The sequence below is a fragment of the Schistocerca piceifrons genome, chromosome X, assembly GCF_021461385.2.
Source record: "Schistocerca piceifrons isolate TAMUIC-IGC-003096 chromosome X, iqSchPice1.1, whole genome shotgun sequence".
NCBI lineage: Eukaryota > Metazoa > Arthropoda > Insecta > Orthoptera > Acrididae > Schistocerca > Schistocerca piceifrons.
In genome coordinates this window covers 270,683,070-270,710,990 of record NC_060149.1, presented here as the reverse complement: position 1 = coordinate 270,710,990, position 27,921 = coordinate 270,683,070, and the positions used below count along the sequence as shown (strand labels likewise).

At 38.1% G+C, this 27,921-nt stretch overlaps 1 protein-coding gene across 2 annotated transcripts in view; it reads left to right on the top strand.

Moving 5' to 3' along the window:
* Nucleotides 1-27,643, top strand: part of LOC124721456 (protein DENND6B) — a 215,806-nt gene extending 188,163 nt beyond the window's left edge. For both annotated transcript variants that reach the window (XM_047246442.1, XM_047246441.1), the window contains 2 exons: nucleotides 2,993-3,205; nucleotides 25,147-27,643. In XM_047246442.1, coding sequence (XP_047102398.1) covers nucleotides 2,993-3,205; nucleotides 25,147-25,344 — 411 coding nt within the window. In that variant the 3' untranslated portion in view covers nucleotides 25,345-27,643. The remainder of the gene's footprint in view (nucleotides 1-2,992; nucleotides 3,206-25,146) is intronic.
* Nucleotides 27,644-27,921: the final 278 nt, after the last annotated feature.

Here is a 27,921-nt window from a genome sequence, read left to right as displayed (position 1 = left end):
GCTGCATCATAGACAGGAGTGCCTGCGATGGTGTACTCAATGACGAATCTGGGTGCACGAATGGCAAAGCGTCATTTTTTCGGATGAGTCCAGGTTCTGTTTACAGCATCATGATGGTCACATCCATGTTTGGCAACATCGCGGTGAATGCACATTGGAAGCTTGTATTCATCATCACCATACTGGTGTATCACCCGGCGTGATGGTATGGGGTGCCATTGGTTACAGGTCTCGGTCACCTCTTGTTCAAATTGACGGCACTTTGAACAGTGGACGTTACATTTCAGATGTGTTATGACCCATGAATCTACCCTTCATTCGATCCCTGAGAAACCCTACATTTCAGCAGGATAATGCATGACTGCATGTTGCAGGTCTTGTATGGACCCTTCTGGATACAGAAAATGTTCGACTGCTGCCCTGGCCAGCACATTCCCCAGATCTCTCACCAATTGAAAACGTCTGGTCAATGGTGGCCGAGCAACTGGCTTGTCACAATACGCCAGTCACTACTCTTGATGAACTGTGGTATCGTGTTGAAGCTGCATGGGCAGCTGTACCTGTACATGCCATCCAAGCTGTGTTTTGACTCAATGCCCAGGTGTATCAAAGCCGTTATTATGGCCAGAGGTGGTTGTTCTGGATACTGATTTCTCAGGATCTATGCACCCAAATTGCGTGAAAATGTAATCACATGTCAATTCTATTATAATATATTTGTCCAATGAATACCCGTTTATCATCTGCATTTCTTCTTGGTGTAGCAATTTTAATGGCCAGTGGTGTATACATTTTGGAGGTATGGGACTGTACATATGAGGTAATGAAAGTGCAGCATGAAGTAGAATAAGAACCTTGTGATGAAGCATCAGTAACTGGGTGACAAGAGCACAGTCCCCAAGCTTGCTTTATAAAAGGCCTTACTGGAGCAACCCAGCATCCATTAACAGTCTCATGAAAATGGCAGGAAGTTCTGTTGCAGTAGACCATATGGAAGGAATTTAAATCATTTTTTGTCAACTTCAGCAATTTTATTATGTGTGTATTTATAATTCAGTAGCTACAAATGAATCTGTGTTATGCTTTGTTAGACATTTTCTGATAGTGACAGCCTAACTTTAAGTAACTGCCATGTTGATGAATGTATACTTGTAGTAGGTTGTTAATGTAACATCCATAGAGGTCCAACTCTGTGCTACTTGCCATATATAACATATTTTAAGTAGAATGTTTTGCATTAGTAGAAGTCATATTTGGGTCCAATAAACATAAATTTTGTGGACCTGTTAATAGGTCTTTGTAAATATCATTTCAGGCTTTATATGTATGAATACTGGCTACAAGGATATTAAAATCAAGTTTTCTAGAGTATAATGTATTTTAAGTTACGTCATGAACTGTATGCAGTTGTTTTGTTACTTTAATACATACCAAGTGGCTAGAAGAGGGAGAGAATCGGGTCAGCTCAAACTAATTTATACGTCTCAACAACGCAGTAGAGGAATATGTGTACTCGATATCTTTCATATGCTCATCTGTTTCTGAGAAATACCAGTTTTCATAATATGACCTTTAATGTGGTATCTTGTGTGGTCATTTCAGTCTGGACGTATATGTAGTTGAATAATATTCTGCAAATCATAAATCTGATATGATAGAGTTTTCCTCCAATTCTAGGTAACAGTATCAGTGAAAGATCATGACATTTTCTATCACTATGTAAAGCATCTTTCATGTGGTGTAACAATGTGTTAAGAACCATTTTTATTGCAGATTTAAATTATACACCAAAAACATGCCTAAGGTTTACCCAAAACTTCTTTTCCATTTATGGTAGACAATGCTGTAATCAATAAAATTAAATTTTTCTGGTTTTTGCAATTAAGAACCAACTCATTTGATTCTACATCACATTTTTGATAAAAAAATAAACTTTTTTGTTGTAAATAGTTTATATTATTGTTGAAAATTTAATTTAGTTTTGCAATTTGGTTCCACAGTAAAACTTTCACATTTAGACATTTGGAAGTCTGACAAATAAGTGACTTTTAATCTAACATAGTTTTCTGTTCTCTTCGGGGTTGGTTTCTGAGTGTTTCCATAACATTGTGGTGTTTGATTTTGGTGAGCCCCTCGGACCTCACCATTAGGGTAGTTGATTTCAGTGTGTTCTTCCATCCAACCGCTATAACTCTCACGCTGATTACAGCACCAGCTACAACAAATGGAAAAAAGAATGTTTCAGATAAACGCTACGTATTTTTTAGTGTTGAATTTAAATCTGCAATAAAACTGGGTGGTTCGCATTTGAAAATAAAAAGTTGGCCCTCCCTTCCCCATAGGTCAGTGGGAGGGTTTGGGGATGGTAGTTTTAGCACAGATGCCTGCTTTGAAAATATTAACTTTTCACCTGAAACTTTTTTTCCATATGATGTATATTTTTCAAGATATCTAGTTATTCGAAGTTAAAACAAATGCCCTGAATTGTTGCACAGCAGCAAAGGCCTTCATAACCAGAGTTCATTCCAACAAAATTATTTTGCGTGTGTGCTTCAGTCACAATGTGATAATAAGTTATGAAGGCTGCCTGCAGTAGTAACTGAAGTATTGGTGATTTTATCACATCATGATGCAATCCAACATTCAGAATATTTTTTTTTTGAAACACAGATTGTTATTTTGTTTACATCTGCCACTATTGATTTTCACTCTGATATTCTCTTTTATGGTTATGAAATGTGATGAACTATACCTCGCAACATCAAGCTTCAAAATAGCTTTGTTGTCCTGACTTTAATGTTGTATTTGGAATGCAGGACACATAATGTGTAATTGATAATAAAACAGGAAGACTTTATACCCCTTTGTCAGTGTTTTGTTCAGATGTAATACAGCTCTTTGTTGTTTCAAAGGAAAAATATATGCCAGATTTCCTGTAAATTATGATGTGCAATGCTTTTATTTTATGTTATTGTATGTTGCTATTTTGCAGGCTGCACCCACACCAAGACCTTTCAACCAGGAAGAGTTTCTGGCAACCCTTGGGACTTCAGGACCTCAACTTACCTCCATCATCAAAGGAGACTGGGTAGGCCTGTATCGCCGGTTCTTCCGCTCACCAAATTTCAATGGCTGGTATAATATGCGACATCGAGAAGTGAGTCAGAAACTACAAGCGCTGCAACTTCAAGCATTATCACGTGCTGTGAGTAAATATTATTAGATACTAGCTGTAGTGTCTGGCATTTCCTGTAATGGTTAATATCTACTCTCTCTCTCTCTCTCTCTCTCTCTCTCTCTCTCTCTCTCTCTCTCTCTCTATATATATATATATATATATATATATATATATATATATATATATATATATATATATATCCTCATAAGTTGCCCTTTCCATATATGTAGAAGCCCTCATATGCTCATGTTGTCGACAAAGTTCCCATCACTCATGTATTTCCAATGCATGTGTTTGTCTTTTAGCTGCAGGGTTTTTTCAGACCAATACACCTTCTCTTCCTTGGTGGCATTTTGATAAGTATGAATTGATACCTACCTTAACTAAACTTATATTCTTGTTGGACTAGCTTATATGAATAAATTTGCACTGCTAAAAATTAGCATGAAGAAAGCAATCTGGCATAGGTGATACACATTAATCCAAGCTAACACCCACACTTCCTAATGGCCACACCAAGCAATAGTCAGATAAGAAGTGGTGATGTAAATCACTTTAAAACTTTTGCTTCTGGAGAAAATTCACTTGTGCTTTGTTATCAGTATTTGATAAACAGGACTTTGATATTTCTGATAATCTTTGGTTGGTTGGTTTGTTTGGGAGAGACCAGACAGCGTGGTCATCGGTCTCATCGGATTAGGGAAGGATGGGGAAGGAAGTCGGCCATGCCCTTACAGAGGAACCATCCCGGCATTTGCCTGGAGTGATTTAGGGAAATCACGGAAAACCTAAATCAGGATGGCCGGACGCGGGATTGAACCGTCGTCCTTCCGAATGCAAGGCCACCTCGCTCGGTCGATAATCTTTGATAGTAACTAATTTTCTATTAGTATTTTTAATTTATTTCTTCAAGCAAATATTTGCGAAGTTTATAAATATGATTAATTGTACCACTTGTTGTTACATTTGGTGATAAGTATTCCATTGTGTTTTTGGAGAATTTGTCTTCGATTGTTTCAACTCAGTTTTCACTCTTTTGAGTAGCGCTGTCTCTGAGCAAGACTCAAACTATTCAAACAGTTTATGTCACAGTTGGGAAATGCCAGGTTCTGTTAGATCTCTTGATCTTGCCATGACCTAGTGATTTTTGTCAGTACTAAATCCATGACATTTCTTAGTGTTTGTGTGGCACTGTTGATTTTAATAATAAAAATGACTGTAAAACACAGACAAAAATGTCTTATAGGGTGTATGTCATATGTAACAATGGAAACTAATCAATGAATAAGAGTTTGAAATTGTGTGTCTGTCAAATTCTTGAGCTTTCACTCATCCCGTGATCTAGTGATGTCTGATGGTACTATCTCCAAGACAGCTGTTGCCACTGTAATTTATTCTTGTGATAAGAAGTACAGTCAGTTTATCATGATATATTTCATTTGTTAGGCATTCAACTTTTCATTTTTTTTTTCATTGATTCATCTGAATGCAGAAATTTGAAGTATATCAGCCAAGATCTTTGAAGTAAACCACTCAAGTACCTTCCGAGATGTTTGCTAACAACATTTCTCCTTTGTGATTATATATGTGTGTATTGCATGTATTAAAAAAAGATATCCTATATCCTCCCAAATATTCATTAAGGGATTGCGTAAAAATTTGAAGTAAATTGGCCAAGAACTTTAAGAGATTTTTAGTAACAACCTTTCCCTTTTGTACATTACATACATATATGTTTCAAGTCAGTTTATGAAACGTTATGTAGACTATGAGCTACCCCTTCCCTTGAAGGTAAAGTGTGCAAAATTTCATCAAGATCACAGTTGTATGAATTGCAGACACTTTTCTTACATGGATGTCTGCTGATAAGGTATTTGTTCTTAGCTCTCTGAAATAAACAAGAAAAATATCATTTTATTTCTGTCAGTGTCTTACAAATGAGCCTTCTGTGTCACTTCACTTTACTACTATTAACAAAATACATGTTGAATGGTTGTTGTGGTGCAGTTTTTTGATATGCTGTTACAAATAGTCATACTTGCATTGGCATCTGCAGGCTGACGTCAGCCGTATTACTTATGGAGATACATATAGACTGTAGAGTTCAGCATAATACTTTATCAGAACATTCCAGCTCATTTGTATGTAGTGGTATGAAGTGGTGGTGTGATACATCTTCTAGTTCCATAACTGTGCTAGCTATTTAAATCTATTCTTGTTTTCACCACACACATATTTTTAATGATTGATCGATTTGTTGATTCATTCATTCATTCACTCTTTCATTCATGCATTGAGTTCCATAACTCTCATCTTGAAGGAAAGAGAGCCTTCAGAAATTTGTTATACACTAACAGGTAGAAGCAGACCCTGCTGCCCACTTCTGTAACATATACTAACAACAAATTATGACCTATGTTAATCTCCTCACACTGATAATTTTGGCCACCACCCCTAGATTGTTTTATATCTGTAGATTAGGAGAAAAACACTATTTGGAAAGATCCATTGCTTTTCTAATACTATTCAGTTTCTGTTTTTATCTAATTCTTCAGACAAATAATTTACTTTCTATGGACCAATATCAGCTGTCTATATACTGGCAAAGTCAATTGGAAGTGCCCACCACCCAACTGTTTGATTACAAGGGCAAGAAAAGAGCAAAGATGAAAATATCATGCTGATTATTCCCATCACAGTGTAGATTCTTGATGTGATTATTTGGGGTCTATGTTCACTGCAGCTTGCTCCACCTGAAAATTAGATCCTGGAGTCTCCATTTAGCCTGGCAATCTGTGCCGTAATCAATCTTCTCCTAAAGTATGCAGCCAAAACACACACATCTGTTTTACAATACTTTTATTGCATCACAACATAACGTCACACATGACTGAAAATCTGATGCAGTAATGTCTCAGAATCTGTTATCAAATTGACTCTCACAAAATCATAATCTAAAACTGCCCCACTATGACTATTGGCACCGAGGTTTATATACATTCTCACAATTGGAACATAGCTGTTTACATTGTTTAACATAGTTAGTTTGGGGATTTCAATCAAAAGTTGAACAGTTCTTCAGTATAAATTACAAAATTTAAATGTATAAATCGTTACTAGTATTTCAGAATAATAAACAGGTTGAAATAATATTTTTTACTTTGCCAAAACACAGAAATTCTAGTTTTACTATAATACATAAGTTAAAAAAAAAACTGAATATATTTTTAATTGCTGAAAGGATTATATTGCTAACATGTTTCTTAAGTCTTTCAATTAATCTGAATGGAAATAACAAACAGGTTTTACAGTATAATTTTTCGAAATATGATTTTTAGTATATGTATAAGTTTGTTGACTGTACTTTTAGATTAAAACTATATTTCATAACATTTCAATTCAAAATCATCATCATTAAGTTCAAAGAATGCAAACAAATTTGAATTGACATCACTGCACCATTACCATATGTGCACAAGAGGTGTGAAAATAAACTTTGACATTCTCATTTCAAATGATGGTATGAGTAAATAAGGAAAATTCAAGAAAATCTGATAACACTGGCTTGGACATTTTGTTCATCTGACATTAAATGGTGTAAATTTCCAATAAAATCAAACAACTAGTAGCTACAAATTATCCTCGGTGAAAATACCCTGTCTTATGTTGGATCTATCTAGCAGAATGTATGTCCGATCTCATAACTTTTATAGAAAACCATCCTTCATATTCACAGCACTGTGACAAACAGCATTTGATTATCAATGAGTCTTATGAGCACTATGAACACAGTGGGCACTCTGAGGCCCATTGTGCCAGATGTCTATCAGGGGTCTTCCCCTGTTGCACCTCTCGGCTGCTACTATGTGACATGGGAGTCACAAGTTTATGAGCTAATCTGAAGGCTGAGGTGGCTCTATCTGTGGAATGTTATGCTAAATGTTTCCCCACTTTGAATTTAGTGTTATTCCTGGCAGACTGTGCTGCTGTTAAAAGGTTATTCTCAGGGAGGTGGAATGTTGGTATATAATGAGAGGTCAGTTGCCTATCTCCATTTTTATAAATGGGTGTTATTACTACATGAAATACTCAATGACTTGTCTTACTGGTTACAAAGGTAATTCAAGAGTATGGTACCAAGTCAACACAGATTCTTAGTACTATGGTTGATATCAAAATAGCCAGAAGTGCAACTGATTTTTAGTGATCTAATGATTTTTTTGATTCCTCTGAAGATGCTTTGATACAACTGATGTCTGGTGGTGGGGTATGCAATGTCTGTCTAAGTGAATGAAGTAGCTGTGACTTTGATAGACTATTTTTTCTTCCTGTGTTTTTAGCTACTGTTAGGAAGAATTTGTGGAATTTAGTGGCCAAATTCTAGTACTGTCATCTGTGAGCTGAATATCATTTGCTTCCAGAGTTTTTTGTTCTGTTGCTAATAATGCTTGACATCAGTGCTACCCAATGAATTTCTTAATACCTACTGGCTAGGTCTTACGTCATTGTTTGACTGCACTTCTGAAACTCGCAAATATGTACTGATGTGCCAGAGCAGCATTTTTTTCTGGGAAATAAGGGAGAGAGTGTCATGGATACAACAAGCACTTTTGGATGAAAACAAAGGTATTTTTCGTTATGGAGAAATCTTATCATGAAATTTTAATCACCAACTTTCTTCTATGATGCCAGAATATTTTGTTGATTGCCATCAACATTGGGATCATCATAATAAAATAAGACACATTAGAGTTCTCACAGAAAGATATAGGTGTTCATTTTTTTTCCACATGTCATTCAAGAGTGGAATAGTTAAGAAATACTCTGAAAGTCATTGTACAAACCTTCTGCCAAACACTTAAGTGTGAATTGCAGGGTGGTCATGTATACAGTTGACAAAACAAAACTGTTCATGTATAAAACAGCTAAGTATTCTTAAGGGTATTCTCAGGATGTACAGCCACGTCACAATTTACAGCAACACTTTCCCTCATTAATGCCCATGTTGCATTGTGACGGCAACATTTTATCATACCAATGAGACCTACTATAGACCACTATGGAAATTAATACCAATGAAAAATAACACACAGAAGCATAAGACATTGACAGTGAGAACAAAATACATAGTGATTTGATTAGCAGCACTAGATGCAGTGTGAAGGAAGTGTAAGCATTGCTGTGCAAGTAGTTCACAGTCAAAGTGCCTGCTCATCACTCAAACAAGAGTTTGGTTCTGCTATGTGGCCATTATATATTTTTTTTTATGTTCCAACTGTGGAAGGTGCCAATAGACTTTCTGTGGTAGCTTCTGTCATCCTGATGAGTACGACACTGGTGTATATCATTTGTACTCTTTAAAAGAGTTATGATTGTATGAACTAACAAAATCTGTAACACAAAACTGACTAAATTTCAAACAAAAATCACTCAAGTTATTTTATGGGCATTTGTTTTGTAGGAGTGAGAGAATATTTTTAGGCTGTGAATTTTAAACTAATCATCCTTCCAACAAAATTCTATCTTTTACAAAGCTCATATTTGAAATGTAGGAGAGAGTAACTAATCAAATGTTTGTTCATTTCTTTCACACAAAGGAAATTGAAAATGACTGGACACAAGTTCGGGAGGATGATGGTTCAAATCCACATTCAGCCATCTAGATTTAGGTTTTCTGTGATTTCCCTAAGTCATTGCTGGCAAAAGCCAGGATGGTTCCTTTGAAAGGGCACAACCAATTTGCTTCCCCATCCATCTAATGACCTTGATGTCAATGGGATGCTAAACCTTAACCTTAATTCTTGAAAATGGAAATGATGTACTTTTTATCAAATTAAACACTCAAATGTTAGCACCAAGCTCAACAGTAATCCTTTTCCCCTTTTATTCGGGAATATTAAAATTTACTGTCACATTCAATTTCAAAACCAATCAGGTCCAAACTAAGTTGCCAAAAAAAGTTTTATTTGTACACATAAAAATATTCATAGGGGTTGCAGAGAGAATGGGAAAGTAAGTGCAGCACAAATAGCCATTAAGATGAAATTCAGTAAGAGAGAATAAATGCGTACTGATGAGCACATAGATTTTGTTCAAGTCAATTTACAAGTATGCTGAGAAATGTAAGTCCATCTATTTACTGTAATAGGTCTGAGTAAGATGTTTAAATTCTGTCAGACATGTACAATGATCCAAAAGAGCAAAGCAGGTATAAAATTGCACGACCATACAGTTGACAGGACGAGTGTACAATATGGTTTTCCAGCAGAAATGTATGGTTTCTTTCTCCATAAATCTCATGTAAAATAGAACTCAATGATCTCAGTGGTCTGAGGGTATGAAACTGCAGACATCAGATAACTGAATGCACTACTCTTTGCCTTACTGCAAAAATAATTAAATTTGAGAAAATCACTGTTTATGTTCTGATTTGACATTATTTTTAATTTTCATAAAATATATTCATTATTGGTAATTATTTTGAATATAGAGCATAAGTGCCTATTATGGGAGAGTTTGCTAATGTGAAAAAGCTAGATGCTGACTAAAGTGAGTGCTCAGCTTTATTGCGCAGAGTCAGAACCTATTGCCTGAGTTGTAGGGCAGTGACAATAAAACTGTTAGAAAGCTGGATAGTGTCGAGAGACCCTGATTGTATAAATGTTGAATTTTAAGTTTTTTGAGTGTGTGCACTTATAGTGCTTTAATATCTGAAGCTGAGTAGTTGTTGCAACCATATTCATATCATTATATTCTTCAAAACTACTCTTTCTCCAACTATAATGAATTGTCCTTCAAGTCCAGCAGCATAATTGTGAGGCTAAGTTTTTAGTGAAAAATTATGTATTTCTAATGTATGATACCAGGGTAGTATAATACATGACAATAGGCTCTTGGTGCAGGGAGTGGCAACTGACCCTTAACATAGACAAATGTAATGTATTGCGAATACATAGAAAGAAGGATCCTTTATTGTATGATTATATGATAGCGGAACAAACACTGGTAGCAGTTACTTCTGTAAAATATCTGGGAGTATGCGTGCGGAACGATTTGAAGGTGAATGATCATATAAAATTAATTGTTGGTAAGGCGGGTACCAGGTTGAGATTCATTGGGAGAGTCCTTCGAAAATGTAGCCTATCAACAAAGGAGGTGGCTTACAAAACACTCATTCGACCTATACTTGAGTATTGCTCATCAGTGTGGGATCCATACCAGATCGGGTTGACGGAGGAGATAGAGAAGATCCAAAGAAGAGCGGCACGTTTCGTCACAGGGTTATTTGGTAACCGTGATAGCGTTACGGAGATTTTTAACAAACTCAAGTGGCAGACTCTGCAAGAGAGGCGCTCTGCATTGCGGTGTAGCTTGCTCGCCAGGTTTCGAGAGGGTGCATTTCTGGATGAGGTATTGAATATATTGCTTCCCCTACTTATACCTCCCGAGGAGATCACGAATGTAAAATTAGAGAGATTAGAGCACGCACGGAGGCTTTCAGACAGTCGTTCTTCCCGCGAACCATACGCGACTGGAACAGAAAAGGGAGGTAATGACAGTGGCACTTAAAGTGCCCTCTGCCACACACCGTTGGGTGTTTTGTAATAAAAATCATTAAAATAATAAGAGAAGAAATACGCTGTTAAAAGTGTGTTACATGTTGTGTTGCCACTACTGCCAGCGGCTGTTATGTTCCCACTGGTGTGAGCTGTACAAAACCAAAGGTACTCAAGCTTATCAAGACATGCGAACAGTTGTGTTTTGTTAAGTGTACATGTAGATACAATTTTCTGTATATGCCCACCATTAGCTTTGGCCTCACCCATTATCTTATTTTGGTCTACAGTTGTCTGCATGTCATGCCAATTACAGCTACCTTCCCTCATCTTGCCGCCTACTGAGTGGCCTTTGACACTTTATTGTGTTACCAACTACACTTACACAGCTTTTTTAAGGCATCAATATATCATAACATATTGTGTTGTACTACTTCTCTCCATTAGCCACTATAACAGTGATCTCCCCCCAGTGGCTCTTCTACCAGCTATTTTTTTGTCTAATGTATCTGTATCTAAGTGGTTGTTTTTTGCTTGCTTTTCATTTTTGATGAGGTGCAATAATAGTCGTCAAATACTTCTTGTCACAGGTGTATGGGTTTTATTCACATTCCCTCTTTTCCAGCCTATTATCACATGTCATGTGGTGACATGGTTAAGACACCAGACCTGCATTGAGGAGGAGCTATATTAAAATTCCCAACTGGAAATGAAGATTTTGGTTTTATGTGGGTTTTGCAAATTACTGGATGTTTTCTGTTAATTGCATGGTGGTTCCTTCGAAGAGGAAATGGTAGATTTCCTCTCCCCTCCCTTGTCCTACTGAAGGCCGCGCTCTGTCTGGAATGACCTCATCTTTATCAAGATACTAATCCCTAATCTTCCCATGTTTCCTTTCAGACTGTTTCATAATCATTTCCACCCTTACAGTGACCCCAGACACCACAGTCACATCAGCTCTCAATGCTCTACTTTGTATAATCCACCAAAACCCTGCTTGTGGCTTAAATAAATTTATAAGTATTGTAAGTAATGGCTCTGCAGAAATATTTAAAAAGCAGTATATGCTCCTCAATTGCTTCACTCTTTGTATGCCAAGATGTAAGTAATGAAATGAATTACGAGCAGTAATTATTTTACATATATATCTTTTTTGTGTGGTAAGTACACAGTAATCTAAAAATTCTGTACGCCAACAGTATCTCAACATTATATTTCTAGTGCTGCCATGAAATGCTAGTTGTGTCAAAGTGACAGGAATAAAGTTGCTGTTTTCTGATTATTAATTTTGAAATCCTGGAAATGTGTCAGTAAGCTTTCTTGGATGTGGGAAGAGTATCCTACAAAATTTTCTTCAATCTTTATAGTAATATGATTAGTATATCATTGAGTAAATAAGTGCAAAATTTATATAATTTTAAAATTAAATGAACCTCTTAACACAAATCAATGGAGATCCAGGGGGAATTGGAAATATCTGTATGAGAATAGGTCACAATTCACCAATAGAAGTGGTATTAAGAAACAAACAGGCATATGGAAAAGAATGGTTACTATGTAAAATTTTATTTTTGTGGGAGTCCACACCCTTAACATATTTTGGGAATGAAAACATTATGTAAGTAGCTGTATTCTGTTTATTTTCTATGCAATTGGCAATTTTAACTGTGGGTCATTTTCAAGCACCAAGGGATGACTGTAGACCAGGGGCGGGCAGGAATCCTGCACGTGTGCGTTGCACTTGCACGCGTGCAGTTAACAGATGTTCTGCGTGCACACAGGGGCAAGCTGGCCACCCGCTTATCTCCCCTCCCCACCATACCTTCTGTCCGCTCCTTCCTGTGCAATGCATTTTGTTTCCTAGCTTGCTTTATTGAATGAAGGAATAAGGTTAGTAGGAGTGCTTGAAAGATATCGTGGTTTGAAAGAGTACCTATTACCTACGATAAATTTTATTTATTTATCACAACTGGAGTGGAACAAAATTTCTACATACAGACAAACGCAAACAGTTACTTAAATTTTCATCTCTGATGTTTGCTCTTAACCGACACTTACTAATTCAGCAAATGGTTTTCCAGCTCTCGCTATATTAAGCGCAATCTTGTAACTGTACATACCGCTGGGCTATCATTGTTGTCGTCCTGAAAAACTGAAAACAGTGCTCCATAAAATGTTAAATCAGTTAGATGAGAGACATGGGGAAAGAAAGTCGCAGATCTCTCGTGGCAACAGCAACTACGACAGATTCATCTGGTATCGTCAGATCGCTCTTCTTAAGCTCAGTCAATTTCCCCATCCGCTCAGAATCCGACAATAAATTGTACTCGTCCTGAAAATTGTTATAATGGCCTTCAATACCAAACTTCCACTGAGCAGCGAGAATACTGCCATATATTAAACATTTCGAATTTTCACATTTTTGCACAAAGAAAAAATGATTCTCCCATTACTTTTCAAAAGATAGCAAATCTCCACTTCTCCGTTTTCTTGTTTCACTCTGCATTTTCCGGTTCTTGAAATACAATGTTCACTACGTAGTGGTCGCTATGCATCAACGTCTGCAGCTTAGCTTGGCACTACACTGCCGCAACCTGCCGGCTGTCGCCACTCCCCCAGTCGACGATTGCACGCGAGCAGCACATGTGCTGCGCTGTGCGCTCATGAACCGCGTGCAACGTTTGCCCGCCCCTGCTGTAGACTGTAGGCATTTTTTGTTGAATCAGATATATTCATTACCATTTTTGTAAATGTCCACTGATAGTATGTAATTTTACTCCATTTCATATCAAGTAAACTTTTTAAAATTTTATCTTTGGGGTGTCCACAGCCTCATTGTGTTTTGAGAATGGAAACATGGTCCAAGTAGACTGTTTTCTGTTTATTATCTGTGCTCGAAAATGATCCAAGGTTGAAATTCCTCAGTTGCATGGATAATAAGCAGAATACAGTCTACTTGGACCATGTTTTCATTCTCAAAAGAATGGTTATGAGCTGAGCTTTTTAGATGAAGTCAGCGATCTAACAGACAGAAACTTGTCCACACAGCTACTCACTTTTTTAAATTATATGAACCAACGGAGGCACACTGCAGTCTGAACTGGAGAGTGTCATGAGAAGATGCTAGAGGCGTGGGATGGAGAGGTGGAAAAACTGCAGGAGAAGATGACAGGATAAATCATGTGAGTGTGAAAAATGTAGGTGCACAGTGGACAGATGGCTAAATCTACAAGTGAATCAGTGTTATTGTAGCGGATCACAAGGAGAAACACTAACAATATAATGCAACAAGGATCTGCATGAAGTAAGGAGTGAAAATTTAGTGTGTGAAGGAAGAGTAGAAAAGCACCAGGGGTTGGTGTGAGGACCTCGACTGCCGATTTAGGTTATCATACTGTTGCTCAATGGCATTGCCAAACTGTGTCCGAGGACCAACTAGCCCAACTGGCTGAGACCTGCTGCTCAGCAAGAAGCAGGTGACTTCAGCAAGTGCTTCATGAACTATGCCATATAGATCCTTCTCACTACCCCCACCCCTTATTGGGGGCAGAGCCCAGGGAAGGAAAGGAACTAATGAAGTTGAGAGCAATAGGGTTGGGGGCATGAATTATATCTTGGAGGGAAAGTTCCCACATCTACTTGTGTCATTCTTGAAATTATGTATTGATTTGAAGAATGGAGAAAGGGATAGGGTAGGATCCAAGTGACACTGGTTGTAAAGCAGGCATTAAAAAATTTGCTTAACAGCATGTCGTACAAGTGTATAGTCTAGGTGCCTCTTGGCTGCAAATATAATTTGGCAGTGGCCAGCTGGGTGGATAACTGGTTCATGATAATACTCGGGTAGATTGCTATGCAGTGACTGTTCCAAAGTTGGTAGGTTAGATGATGATTCTGCTTTTATATGTAAGCCCATATTTCATACAGGGTGAAGCAAAATTCACGCATTCGGGCTTCGCAGTGTGCTTCTCACATGCCAGTGAAAAAAAAAATGTCTCTCTCAAAATTTGGTCCAGCAAGCACACCCTGCAGAAAAAGGGCATTAAAGAGTGGTAATCTGGCAACACTGTAACCACATGTATGGTAATTACCTCTGTATGCAGGTATTAATTCTGCTGCACAGTTGGTGCAGTGGGAAGAGTTTTGGGTTAGCATGCAGGAGGTCGATGGTTCGATCCTGGATTGAGGCATGTGTTTTTTATTTGGTAAATGTAGTCCAGATGGTACGGTATCTGATATCTTAATTGTCAACAGGGATTGCAGCAGGTCCTCTAGAAAACATTTGCACTTACAAACTACAATCGTAGGAATGGAAGATTGGTCAGCTTTGAAAGAAGCCCTTTCTATGTCGCAGGTGTGAATTTATTCGAACCACTTCATCTACTAGATGCGAAACCTGGTTTCTGTCTACCCCCTCCAATGGCCCCATAGATTAGTACTGACTATTATCCTTGCCTCGTTCAGGTCCAGTACATTTCGTTAGGGCCTTACGTTAGCAGCAGGACTAGCAACGTGCTTTGCGAATTATGTCCAAACTTGGTTACTATTTGTATGTGTTATCACCAGGGTCCCACTAATTATGCCTTCCAACATTGAGTCTGGTAACCGCATGCTGTTTAGTATGTATCTCAATGCATTGTTATTATTATTATTATTATTATTATTATTATTATACTATCAATGAAATTGTAGAAACATCACATTAATTCTAAACCAAACATTTCACAATTAGTGGTGTCAGGATGAATCATGCAGAACAATATCTGTCAGAAGGATAATGCACATTATGTGGAACACTGTGCAGGACTGACAGCATGTTTATATTGTGTGTGCTGCCCACAAGACAGGGACTAGTTGTGAGTGGAGTAACGAGCCCATGACATACTCCAATGTACATGCATACACCTATCGAATTTTCTCTTTGTAAACCTCAAATCCAGTGGGACAGACATATGACATAAACAAACGATGAATATACACTCCTGGAAATGGAAAAAAGAACACATTGACACCGGTGTGTCGGACCCACCATACTTGCTCCGGACACTGCGAGAGGGCTGTACAAGCAATGATCACACGCACGGCACAGCTGACACACCAGGAACCGCGGTGTTGGCCGTCGAATGGCGCTAGCTGCGCAGCATTTGTGCACCGCCGCCGTCAGTGTCAGCCAGTTTGCCGTGGCATACGGAGCTCCATCGCAGTCTTTAACACTGGTAGCATGCCGCGACAGCGTGGACGTGAACCGTATGTGCAGTTGACGGACTTTGAGCGAGGGCGTTTAGTGGGCATGCGGGAGGCCGGGTGGACGTACTGCCGAATTGCTCAACACGTGGGGCGTGAGGTCTCCACAGTACATCGATGTTGTCGCCAGTGGTTGGCGGAAGGTGCACGTGCCCGTCGACCTGGGACCGGACCGCAGCGACGCACGGATGCACGCCAAGACCGTAGGATCCTACGCAGTGCCGTAGGGGACCGCACCGCCACTTCCCAGCAAATTAGGGACACTGTTGCTCCTGGGGTATCGGCGAGGACCATTCGCAACGGTCTCCATGAAGCTGGGCTACGGTCCCGCACACCGTTAGGCCGTCTTCTGCTCACTCCCCAACATCGTGCAGCCCGCCTCCAGTGGTGTCGCGACAGGCGTGAATGGAGGGACGAATGGAGACGTGTCATCTTCAGTGATGAGAGTCGCTTGTGCCTTGGTGCCAATGATGGTCGTATGCGTGTTTGGCGCCGTGCAGGTGAGCGCCACAATCAGGACTGCATACGACCGAGGCACACAGGGCCAACACCCGGCATCATGGTGTGGGGAGCGATCTCCTACACTGGCCGTACACCACTGGTGATCGTCGAGGGGACACTGAATAGTGCACGGTACATCCAAACCGTCATCGAACCCATCGTTCTACCATTCCTAGACCGGCAAGGGAACTTGCTGTTCCAACAGGACAATGCACGTCCGCATGTATCCCGTGCCACCCAACGTGCTCTAGAAGGTGTAAGTCAACTACCCTGGCCAGCAAGATCTCCGGATCTGTCCCCCATTGAGCATGTTTGGGACTGGATGAAGCGTCGTCTCACGCGGTCTGCACGTCCAGCACGAACGCTGGTCCAACTGAGGCGCCAGGTGGAAATGGCATGGCAAGCCGTTCCACAGGACTACATCCAGCATCTCTACAATCGTCTCCATGGGAGAATAGCAGCCTGCATTGCTGCGAAAGGTGGATATACACTGTACTAGTGCCGACATTGTGCATGCTCTGTTGCCTGTGTCTATGTGCCTGTGGTTCTGTCAGTGTGATCATGTGATGTATCTGACCCCAGGAATGTGTCAATAAAGTTTCCCCTTCCTGGGACAATGAATTCACGGTGTTCTTATTTCAATTTCCAGGAGTGTATGTATATGCTTCTGGTCCTGGGTGCATCTGATAACCAGGCTGGTGTTGCTTTTCGTGAATATGCTGCTAGATATCCTCGTCGACGCCATCCAGATAAAAATGTGTTTCATCGTCTGGAGCTGCGCCTTCATGAGTCAGGTTCTCTCCTTCCATCATCACGTGACAGAGGTCGTCCATGGACTTTCCATACTCCAGCTACTGAGGGAGCTATTTTGGAGGTCATACATCAAGAACCTCAGCGAAGTATTCGCAGCGTAGCGAGGCAGCTGTGTATCTTGCAATGCACGTTAATTAACGTGCTGCACGAGCATGGACTGCACCTCTATCATTATGATTTCATGTAACACCTGCATCCTGCAGATTGCCATCAGCAGATGCAATTCTGTGAATGATTCCAACAACAACAGGAAGCCAACAATGACTTCGTGAACTCTGTAATATGGTCGGATGAAGCAGTATTCAATCGTGAGGGTGTCTTCAATAGGCACAATGCCACGACCGTGGATATCAAGCTTGCTGTGGTATCAATGTCTGGGCCAGAATGTTGGGTAACAGGTGTTTGGGCCCCTACATGTTGCCTGGCCGGTTGACTGCACAAAGGTATCATACATTCCTCTCAAACTATCTGCCTGATGTGCTGAAAGACGTTCCACTACATGTTCGCCAGAAGATATGCTTCCAACATGATAGTGCACCTCCACACTCTGGAATTAATGTGCGACAGTATTTGGACAGAAAATTTCTGGGGAAATGGCTTGGACATGGAGGTCCAGTTGTATGGCCACTGTGTTTACCTGACATAACTCCCCCGGATTTCTTCCTGTGGGGACACCTGAAGGCGCACGTGTACTCTACTTTGCCAATGAGTGTGGAAGAATTGGTAGAATGTGTTCATGCAGCTTTGCTGCGAATGGTCCAGAGCTGTACGATCCGACAGGTTGCGCTATATTTGGGTGTGCAGGGAGGTCACTTTGAGCATCCGTTGTTCTGAGGACAACGTATTCTGTTGTGAAGGCCATGCTGTCATTAATATGGACATTATTATTGTCACTGGTTGTTAATGTGCAACATCTGAGTGCTCATATTATACGTAATAGAAATGACAAGTAGATGTCGTGTTATTGTACAGTGCTATCATCTTTAGCATCTCAAAATTGATATTGTTTTTGTAGTTACTCTCTCCTTTGACAAGTCATTTGTTTCAACTCTCTACTTCTTATTTGTCAGCATTACAAAATGTTGTAAATTTATGAAATGTGTGACCTAAGAAATGGCATGTATTACGGTACGAAATGTCGAAAAGAAATTAGCAAATAAAAAAATGTGCACCACAGGATCAAACCATCGACCTCCTGCACGCAAACCCGAAACTCTATCCACAGCACCAACTGTACAGCATATCTAATATGTGCTGTCAGAGGTAGTTACCATACATGTGGTTACAGTGTTGCCAGATTGCCACTCCTTAATGTCCTTTTTCTGCTGGATGTACTCTTCGGACGAAATTTTGTGACAGACATTTTTTTATCGCTGGCATGTGAGGTGCCGCTCTGCAAAGCCCGAGTGTATGAATTTCGCTATGTTTTTTGAAATTCACATGCCCAACCACCGAGGTTGCCCCATTGGGGCTACTTACTATGAATGACTTCCTCTACCAGCTTTTCATAGTTCTTGTTTCTTTACTAACACATCTATGTCACTGTTTATACCACTTTCCTCATACACCATCATTTCCATTGCCTGACATGTTGCCTACATTGAATACCACCTGCCCCAATGTTCAGCTGACCCTAAATGTATCACCTCCATTCTTTTAACAATGAGTACCTATATCCTTACCTACAACTGGTATTCCTTTGAAGACAAAACTGACTAAAAGAAATACACTAAAAGAAATACAGCTAGCACATTAAATCTTATATACTCCCCAGTTAAAGTATTTTTTGTTGTCTGTATGTATGTTGTGGGATGGTAAATATCTTAGCTTATTATTAGTGGAGAAAGCAGTTGTGATTTTTATACAACAGGTTAGCAATTTTTTGTGAGATGAGTCCCAGATAGGGGATGCTAGCATACATTTTCACTTCCTTTTCTGTATTACAGTTTGTTTCTTTATTGTTGTTGTACTTAAAAAAAAAAACACAAAATCTTGAAGATTGGTAATGTTCTACAGAAACTTGAATTTTAGTACAGACTTCAACTTATACACCAGTCACATTCATTTAAGAGTACGCAGATAGAACAACCCCATACTTATCAATCATATACATACAGCTGCTTGCTCAATGAAAGATTCATATTTGAGGACTGGAAAGTTGCATAGGTCACACCAATATATGAGAAACGAAATAGAAGTAATCCACTGAATTACAAACCCACCGCACTCATGTCAGTTTGCTGCAGTATTTTGGGACACGTGCTGTGTTCAAACATTGTTAATTACCTTGAAGAAAATGATCCATTGACAAATAGCCAGCATAGATTCAGAAGATATTGTTCTTGTGAAACACAACTAGCTTTTTATTCACACAAAGTAATGAGTGCTATCAACAGGATATCTCCAATTGATACCATGTTTCTAGATTTCCAGAAGACTTTTGACATCATTTCTCACAAGTGGCTTCTAATCAAATTTATGCCTATGGAGTATCATCTCAGTTGTGCAACTACATTCCAGATTTCCTGTCAGAAAGGACTCGGTTCATATTAATTGATAGAAGGTAATCAAGAAAATCAGAAGAAGTTATCTCTGGAATTCCACAAGAAAGTGTTATAGACCCTCTGCTGTTCCCGATCTGTATGAACAATTTGGGAGACAGTCTGAGCAGCTCTTCTTAGATCTTTTGCAAATGATACTGTTGTTTACTGTCTAGTAAAGTCATCAGAAGATCAAAACCAATTGCAAAATAATTTTGACAACATACCTATATGGTGCAAAAAGTGGCAATTAACTGTAAACAATAAAAACTTGAGGTCATTCACATGAGTACTAAAATGAATTCATTAAATATCAGTTACACAGCAAATCATGTGAGTTTCAAAGCAGACAATTGAGCTGAATGCTGAGGGATTATGTTAAAAGAAACTTAAATTGGAATGATTACATAGAAAATGTTGTGGGGAAGGTGAACCAGAGACTGCATTTTATTGGCAGAATACTAAGAAGGTGGAAGTGATCTACTAAAGAGACTATCTACACCATGATTGTCTTTCAACTGCAAGAGCATTGCTTTGTGGTGTGAGATCATTACTAGCTAGGATTGATAGAGCATGTCAAAAAAGTTCAAAGAAGGGTAGCTTGTTTTTATTATCACAAAATAATGAAGAGAGTTTCACCAGTATGATACGCAAGTTGGGGTGGCAATCATTGTGGCTTTCATTGCGGTGAGAACTTTTCTCATGAAATTTCAGTTACCAGCTTTCTCTTCTGCTTACAAAAATATTTTATTGACATCCACCTCCACAGCAATGCATGATCATAAGTGTTCACTTCCCATGCACTGTTTGAGAGTGGTATAGTATAGATATAGACTGGAGGTGGTTCAATGAACCCTATGTCAACCACATAAGTGTGATTTGGAGAGTAGTCATGTAGATGTAGATGTATTTGCATATTTATTTAGCTAAATTGTCAGTTATTTTGGTTGTGTAGCCTGCGTTCCATTACTGTTCTACACAGCACTCTGATACACTGCACATGGATTGTCCAATGTTGCTGCTATCTCAGTGTCTAAGAGTAGTATAAATTACAGGTATTTTGATGGTGATTATTGTCTGTAGCTGTGTGCAGAAGCTGCCTAGTGTACCAAGTCAGTTTGATAACCCTTTGTCTGACAAGGATTAGACCTATTTTGCTATATATTATTTTGCAGTGAACAATTCCATAGATAGATTGTTTTATGTTAGTTGATGAGCACTATCTTAATATCACATACACCATAGCCATTCTTTGGAACCCTGTCCTGAGATATCCAATTTGAGATTCCATGTAGTCCTTACTAGGAATAATTTTTGGCTGAGTGTATCAAAGCATATAATACTGCTCTCTCCTGGACTGAATGATAGGAGCTCTGTGCACTGAAGTATAAGTCTATTTGTGATGGCCGCTCTGAGTACTGCTAACTGTTCTTGAGTGTCACCAACTGATAACTTTTTTAAAATTTTGAATCAAAGTTGAACTTTATTTACATACTCTTGGCATTAATCAGGCTTTATTCTGCAATGTTTTTATACAGTCTTCTATTTCTGTATCAGAACTGTCAATGCACATTATATTTATCTATTTCTGTGGCCTTGCAAATATTGGACTCCTTTTATATCATTATTGATGCATGTCATACATAGAATGAAGGCTTTCATGAGTGGATGACATAGCTGCTGGTAAGGTCATGGTCCAAGAAACTCTCCCGGCAAGACTCAGCCTAGGAGCACCTCTGAAGATGTCCAGTGCAGTCCTGGATGAAATGTCAGGTATGGAACAGTTCCTTGGACCACGACCTCACATCCTGAAAGGTTTACCAGCAGCACTTCATACAGTTTTAAACTCAACAGTGTTTTTTTCCATGATATGGTCAAGAATTGCTAGCCTAACAAGCAATTTTATGCTTAAATGTTGATTTCGTAAGCAGTAACTCTATTTCCCACCTACTCCTATCATCCTTAAAACCTTTTTACTGTTTTTGAATAACTAAAATACCTGGTTAACTTTAACTTCAACTGATTTGAGTTGTATTATTTATTATAATTATTATCATCATTATCATTATTATACATTTTTGTCTCCAGGACAGTGATAAACTTGAATGTTAAATCATTATTCATTTTTTCTTTGGTTCCTTCTTCTTTTTCTCTTCCCAAGACGTCTTCATTCTGTGGATGTGTTCCTGTTTCCTTTGCTCTGTCCATATTTTGCCTATTTTCTTCCTTTGCCTTACTTCAAATTTCATGTTAATAATTTTGTTTCTGAATTTCTCTCTTTCATTTGTCATTTAAGTACTGATGTCTGCTTGTTGTAGGTCTTCTTCTATTTCTCAAAGCCAATTTTTTTTGTTGAACTGTTTACTGCATCAAAAATCCTCTTTGTGAGTCTGTTGTTTTTCATTATATGTATGTGTCCATAGAATGTTAGTTGGCATGTTGTAATCATGTCTGCGATCCTGTCTGTGTGTTAACATAATTCTTTGAATGGTCTTTTCATCCATATACCATCTCCTTGCACTGCTCCAAAAATTTTTCTGTGGATTTTGTGTTCTGTTTTTTCTGTCTCTGTGATGCCTGATGCTCCAGCTGTGGTCATTTCTGATGCGTAGAGTGCTTCTGGTAGTACAACTGTACTGTAGTGCTTGAATTGACCCTGTCCTGAAATATTTCTTTCATTGTAGTGTGTCCATGTCAGTTTGTATACCTTCTGAAGTTTTTCTGTTCTTGGTATGTTAGATGCTTTGTTTTATCCTCCTATTTGTACATATTCCCCAAGATATTTGAATGTTTCCACTCTGTTAACCTTTCCATATTTGGTGCACATGGCTTGGTGGTTGTTGTTCTTTCTTTCCATATATTGCATCTTCTCTGTTTTCACAGAGACTTTGTGTAAGTATTGAAGTGCTTCTGTGCATTGTATTATTCAGTGTTATTAAAATATTGTTCAGATGATATATCTGCTTTCTTTGATTATATTCTTTCTTTGTTTTTGGATCTTCAATCAAATGCCTTGCCCTATCGTATTTTATGTTGTGAAAAATGTGGGTTCTTTTTATGTTACACTCCCAGTTTCCCTCATCCTGCATATTTTGTATGTTATTTTATATATATTTGTATCACATTTTGTTGGACATCTGGTATTTTAAAATTATTACAGTTCCAATGACGATGTCATATATCAATGGTAGGCAACAAAAATGCTGTAACTCCATTTTGTTGCATTTTAAAGGAGAAGCGAAATGGTTTCTTAACAAAATATAAAGTGATTGAGCTAAAGTAACTACATGCATAACTGTATAGTAGAAGCTTAGTTATTGACAGATTAGAGAAATCCATGCACTTTTGAACCTCTCTTTGGTAATAAAGTTAATGATTATTGGAATTCTGATGTTTTCGCAGACAGATGGAGTTACGGGGTTTTCATTGTCTATCATCAACATGACACATCTTACAGCTGAAAACTATTTGCAAGTCATCACTTGCCTGAAGTTTGGTATTGGGTGAGGTGGTGTGTCTTCTTTTATAAATATTTTTACTTCAGTTTGATCTTTATATTGAGATTTCATGGAAGAAAAATGTTTGTTCCATCTATAGGCATTGTTAAAAAATACATTTTTTTCAGTTTTAGGTTTTAGAGTTGTTTTTTTTACCATCATGTTTTGTAAAGTGTAATTGTGAATTGTTGTGAAATTCACAATCATATTTTTACATATGCTAATTTCCAGACAGGAAGCTGACCGGTAGAGATAAAAAGAGGAAAATAAATTTAAATATAAGAATTTACCATTTGAAATTATGTTGCCTTGGCTACACAGTCACTCTTTATTTTTTATCGATGTTACAGCTAGCCTTTATGTACCTCATGAAAGTGATATGTAGTTTATATAATAAGTAATAATTTTTGGGTAAGTAACTTCAGCTGATGTCTGAGGTTCTTTCCACTGCTATTATGTTACACCCTTAATTTTATATCTTGGATTTTGGTCTTGAATGATGGCAGTCTAGAGAGGTAAGGGAGAATGGGGACTTAATGGGCAATAGTACAGAAGTTTTATGAATTATAGAGTGATGTGATGTGGAAGATGAAACTCTAATTATTTGTTATTACTATTTAAAAGTTCCATGTGTCTTCATAGACAGCAAAGTAAAACTCCTACACTAATGTATTGTGCCCTAGAATGCCAAAATTTCAGTTTCATTGTGCACAAACATTTGGAAAATACTCTAATGATTTGTCTGGTAATGGGATGAGATTAAACAAATTCTTCATATATTATTGGGAAATGTAAAATTTGACAGTGTGAAATTCAGTAATGACACGTGTGAAAGATAACATGTAGATCACAACTAATATTTTTAAATCCCAGTGAAAGTCGTCACCCTTACTTCTAAACGATTTACATTCTACCAAAACTTTCCATTGCCATGAAGTAACAAATAGTATATTCTTTAACTCTTCTGCTGATGCTGTGTTAAACTGAAATATTTGAGTGTATATTTATACGAGGGCTATCCACAAAGTACATTACGTTTTGGAATTAAAAATAAATAAAGTATTGGAATTTTTTTTTATTATATACAGATGAAAGCCACACTTAAATACTACTTTTCTACATAGTTGCCATTTAAATTAAGGCACTTATCGTAGCGATGGACGAGCTTGAAAATTCCTTCATCGTAAAATTCGGCCGCCTGCGTCTTCAACCACGTGGTTACCTCTTTTGGGACAGAAAAGGTGTGATTTTTGTGGATTTCCTGGAAAGAGGCACTACAATAAACTCTCAGAGGTATTGCCAAACTCTGCACAACCTCAGAAGAGCAATACAAGACAAGTGGAAAGTTGGGCTCAAAGATCTTGCTGATTCACGCCAACGCCCGGGCCCACACGGCAAATGCCACTCGTGAAGTTCTAGAATCTTTTAACTGGGATTTGTTTCGTCATCTGCCGTACAGTCCTGACCTGGCACCGAGCGACTTCCACTTATTCACAGCAATGAAGAAGTAGTTGGCTATGCAGCGTTTTGATGATGACGCACAGCTTCAAGAAGAGGTAACCACGTGGTTGAAGGCGCAGGCGGCCGAATTTTACGACGAAGGAATTTCCAAGCTCGTCCATCGCTATGATAAGTACCTTAATTTAAATGACAACTATGTAGAAAAGTAGTATTTAAGTATGGCTTTCGTCTGTATATAATAAAAAAAATTCCAATACATTATTTATTTTTAATTCCAAAACGTAATGTACTTTGTGGATAGCCCTTGTATTAGTAAATGAAATCTGTTACACAAAATATGTGATCAATGTTTTTAGGATCTGAAGATGTGGGTGAAAGGCAGACAAGAAGTGGAAATTGTTGATATGATCTTGAGGATTCGCCAGAAGCTAGAACAGTGTAAAGCGAATGATCTTCCCCTAAGTGATGATGTACAAGAACAGCTGCGGTACAGAATGTCTGAGATCATGTGTACACTACCTGAGGATCTGAAGGCTGTGTTGAAAGTGAGCTGATGGTGTCTTGATCTGTTTCAGTACAAAGTTTGTAATCTTCCAAAACTTCTGCTGTGCCTCACTGACTAGAGAATCACGTTAAATGTGACTCATTGGAGGAATGCAATCTCTCTTGGTAAACTGATAATAATGGTGCCTTGAAAATCTCTCCAGTGTCTATGAGTCCATAAGAGGCTTGAAGAAAATAATTATTTTGTTTCACAAATCCTACCATTTTTGTAGATTGAAATATTGTGTGTGTGAATGTAATTGTATGTTATGGATGTTACTCTTTCTGTATTTCTTCCAAAACTTAAATAGCTCTGTGTGTGGAACATGGAGCTATAGTTTTAGCTGGTCCCTGTGTTTACCATTTTGACCAACAAGCTTGCCTACATCAAATGTGAGAGCAACAGTGAATGAGATGTTTATCTGTCCAACACTCTTTTTAATGTAGAAGTAAGTTAAAAAAGGTAATTTTTTTACGTGTTGACTGTCCTAACAGTAGCATCAAATGAAACATTTTATGTGCATGGTGTATGATGCAAGTAACTACCTAGGAGGAAATGAAATTTGACATGTATCACTGTATGCATTTTGCTTCTTCTACTTTTATTTGTTCAGGACTAGACCATTGTAAATGAAACCCATTAGATGTTGTTCTGTGTGTAGAAAATGAGTGTACAATTATCAGCCTGCATTAATTGTAGTTATTCACAGTCAAGTTTCACTTCGGTGTTTCTTCCAGTCAGCATCTGAACATATCTCATGTTGTTAAATTTATTATGCAGTGGTAAAAGAGAAAAAATGTTTGTGTGTAGTGTAACTGAGACACAGTACTGTACTGTGTGGAAAACTGTTTCATTATGTTTTTGGAATCAAGTATATCAGATCAGTGAGCCAAGATTTCTAGTTATCCACTAGAACCCATATTAAGCTTGCAATTGGTTGAAAGTATGTCCAGTTTTTGAAGTAACTCGAAGTACAGTTATCACAAAATCATCTGAAATAGTTGATTGCTGGAAAGTATCATGAAAAACCACATAACTAAAAAAGAGACTTAGTGCATTTTGTGTGTGTTAATGTCAGTGTTACGTTATGCCAGTGTATTTATAGATGTGAATGAACAAGGCCTAACAGGGAACTCATTGGAAAGGCTAGTGAAAAACAGGATGATGAATTTTGGTGATTGAATATATTTTTGATCAATCGTATAAGTCAGATAAGTGTACCTATGGCCTGAGTGACTGCCTAACTTTTAAAAAGCTGAAATGTTCAGTGAATGTTTGCTTCAACTAATCACACTATAGAGTGGTGTTTGTGTCCAAGGCTTTGGCCAACTGTGTGTCTCAGAATATAGTTCAATATGTTTGTGTGTGTATGTGTGTGTGTTTTAAACATTTAATGACATAGAGAGTAATCAGCAGAGAGACATTAAAAATTACAAAGTAAATTCTCAGAGTAAATCTCCTTCACGTGGTTGAAGTGATATAAAACAAGAGTGTGGTTATGAAATTGATCAACTATAAAGCATCACCCAGTGTCACTTTAAATGGGAAACTGATGCTTCAGGGCCTGTAAGTGAATGCAGTGATACATAAACCCTCAGGGAAGAAACTTATAAGGAATCTGAAATGAGGAAGCTGGAGTCAGATCATTGAGAAAGAAAACAGAACAAAGAAGCAGAAAAGAACAGGAAAAGCAGAAAACATTAAAAAATATCACAGTGGTGTTTTCTATTGTGTATTTTGAAGAAAATTTATAACCATTACTTAAATGTACAACGTGGTGTATAGTATCGTTTGACCATTGTGATTTAACCAGAAACTATGGCTTGTAGTTTAATTGTAGACTCTATAGTAAAATGGAGCAGGTAAACTTTTTAGAAAAGTGAATTTAAATGACTTGCAATAAAAATTCACAGGTTTCAAATGTCTGTCTCTCTATACCGATTTAGGTTTTCCATGCTTCTCCTAAATGACTTCTGGTAAATGCCTGGATTGTTCCTTCAGTAATCCCATGAGCCATTTCCTGCTTCGTCTTTGTCCAGTCCTAATATGTTTTCTATTTCTATTAATCTTGTCATGGCACACATTAAATCCTAATGTTCCTTCCTTTTCAACTAATCTCTGTGGCATTGTCATCCTGCAGAACATTGGCCTCCCGATCAATCACTAAATCATACCCAACATAAGGTGTCTGTGAGTGATATCATTGGAGGGTTATGAGATGAACACACTGCTGTCTACATTATTGGTAGTGACACTCAAAACCAGAGGCATTACTCATGCTGTAAATAATTTCTCAAGTGGCCTCATGATGCTAAGTGTCTCTCTTTCCAATCCTTCTTGCTTGGGAAATATAATTAAGTGGAAATAATAACTTTTTTAATTTCAACTTTATTGTATAAAGAAACTTTATACAGGGTGTCCCAGGTTGAATGGTCAATATTCAGAGGTGTAACAAGAATGATCATTGGAAGCAAAAAAATGTCTAGCAAACATACCTTAAGAACTATGACCACTTCTTCATCTTTGATACTGTGAAACAAATCTCTTTTACTGCCAGCTCCTTACTTTTCATATTTTTGGAGAAGGT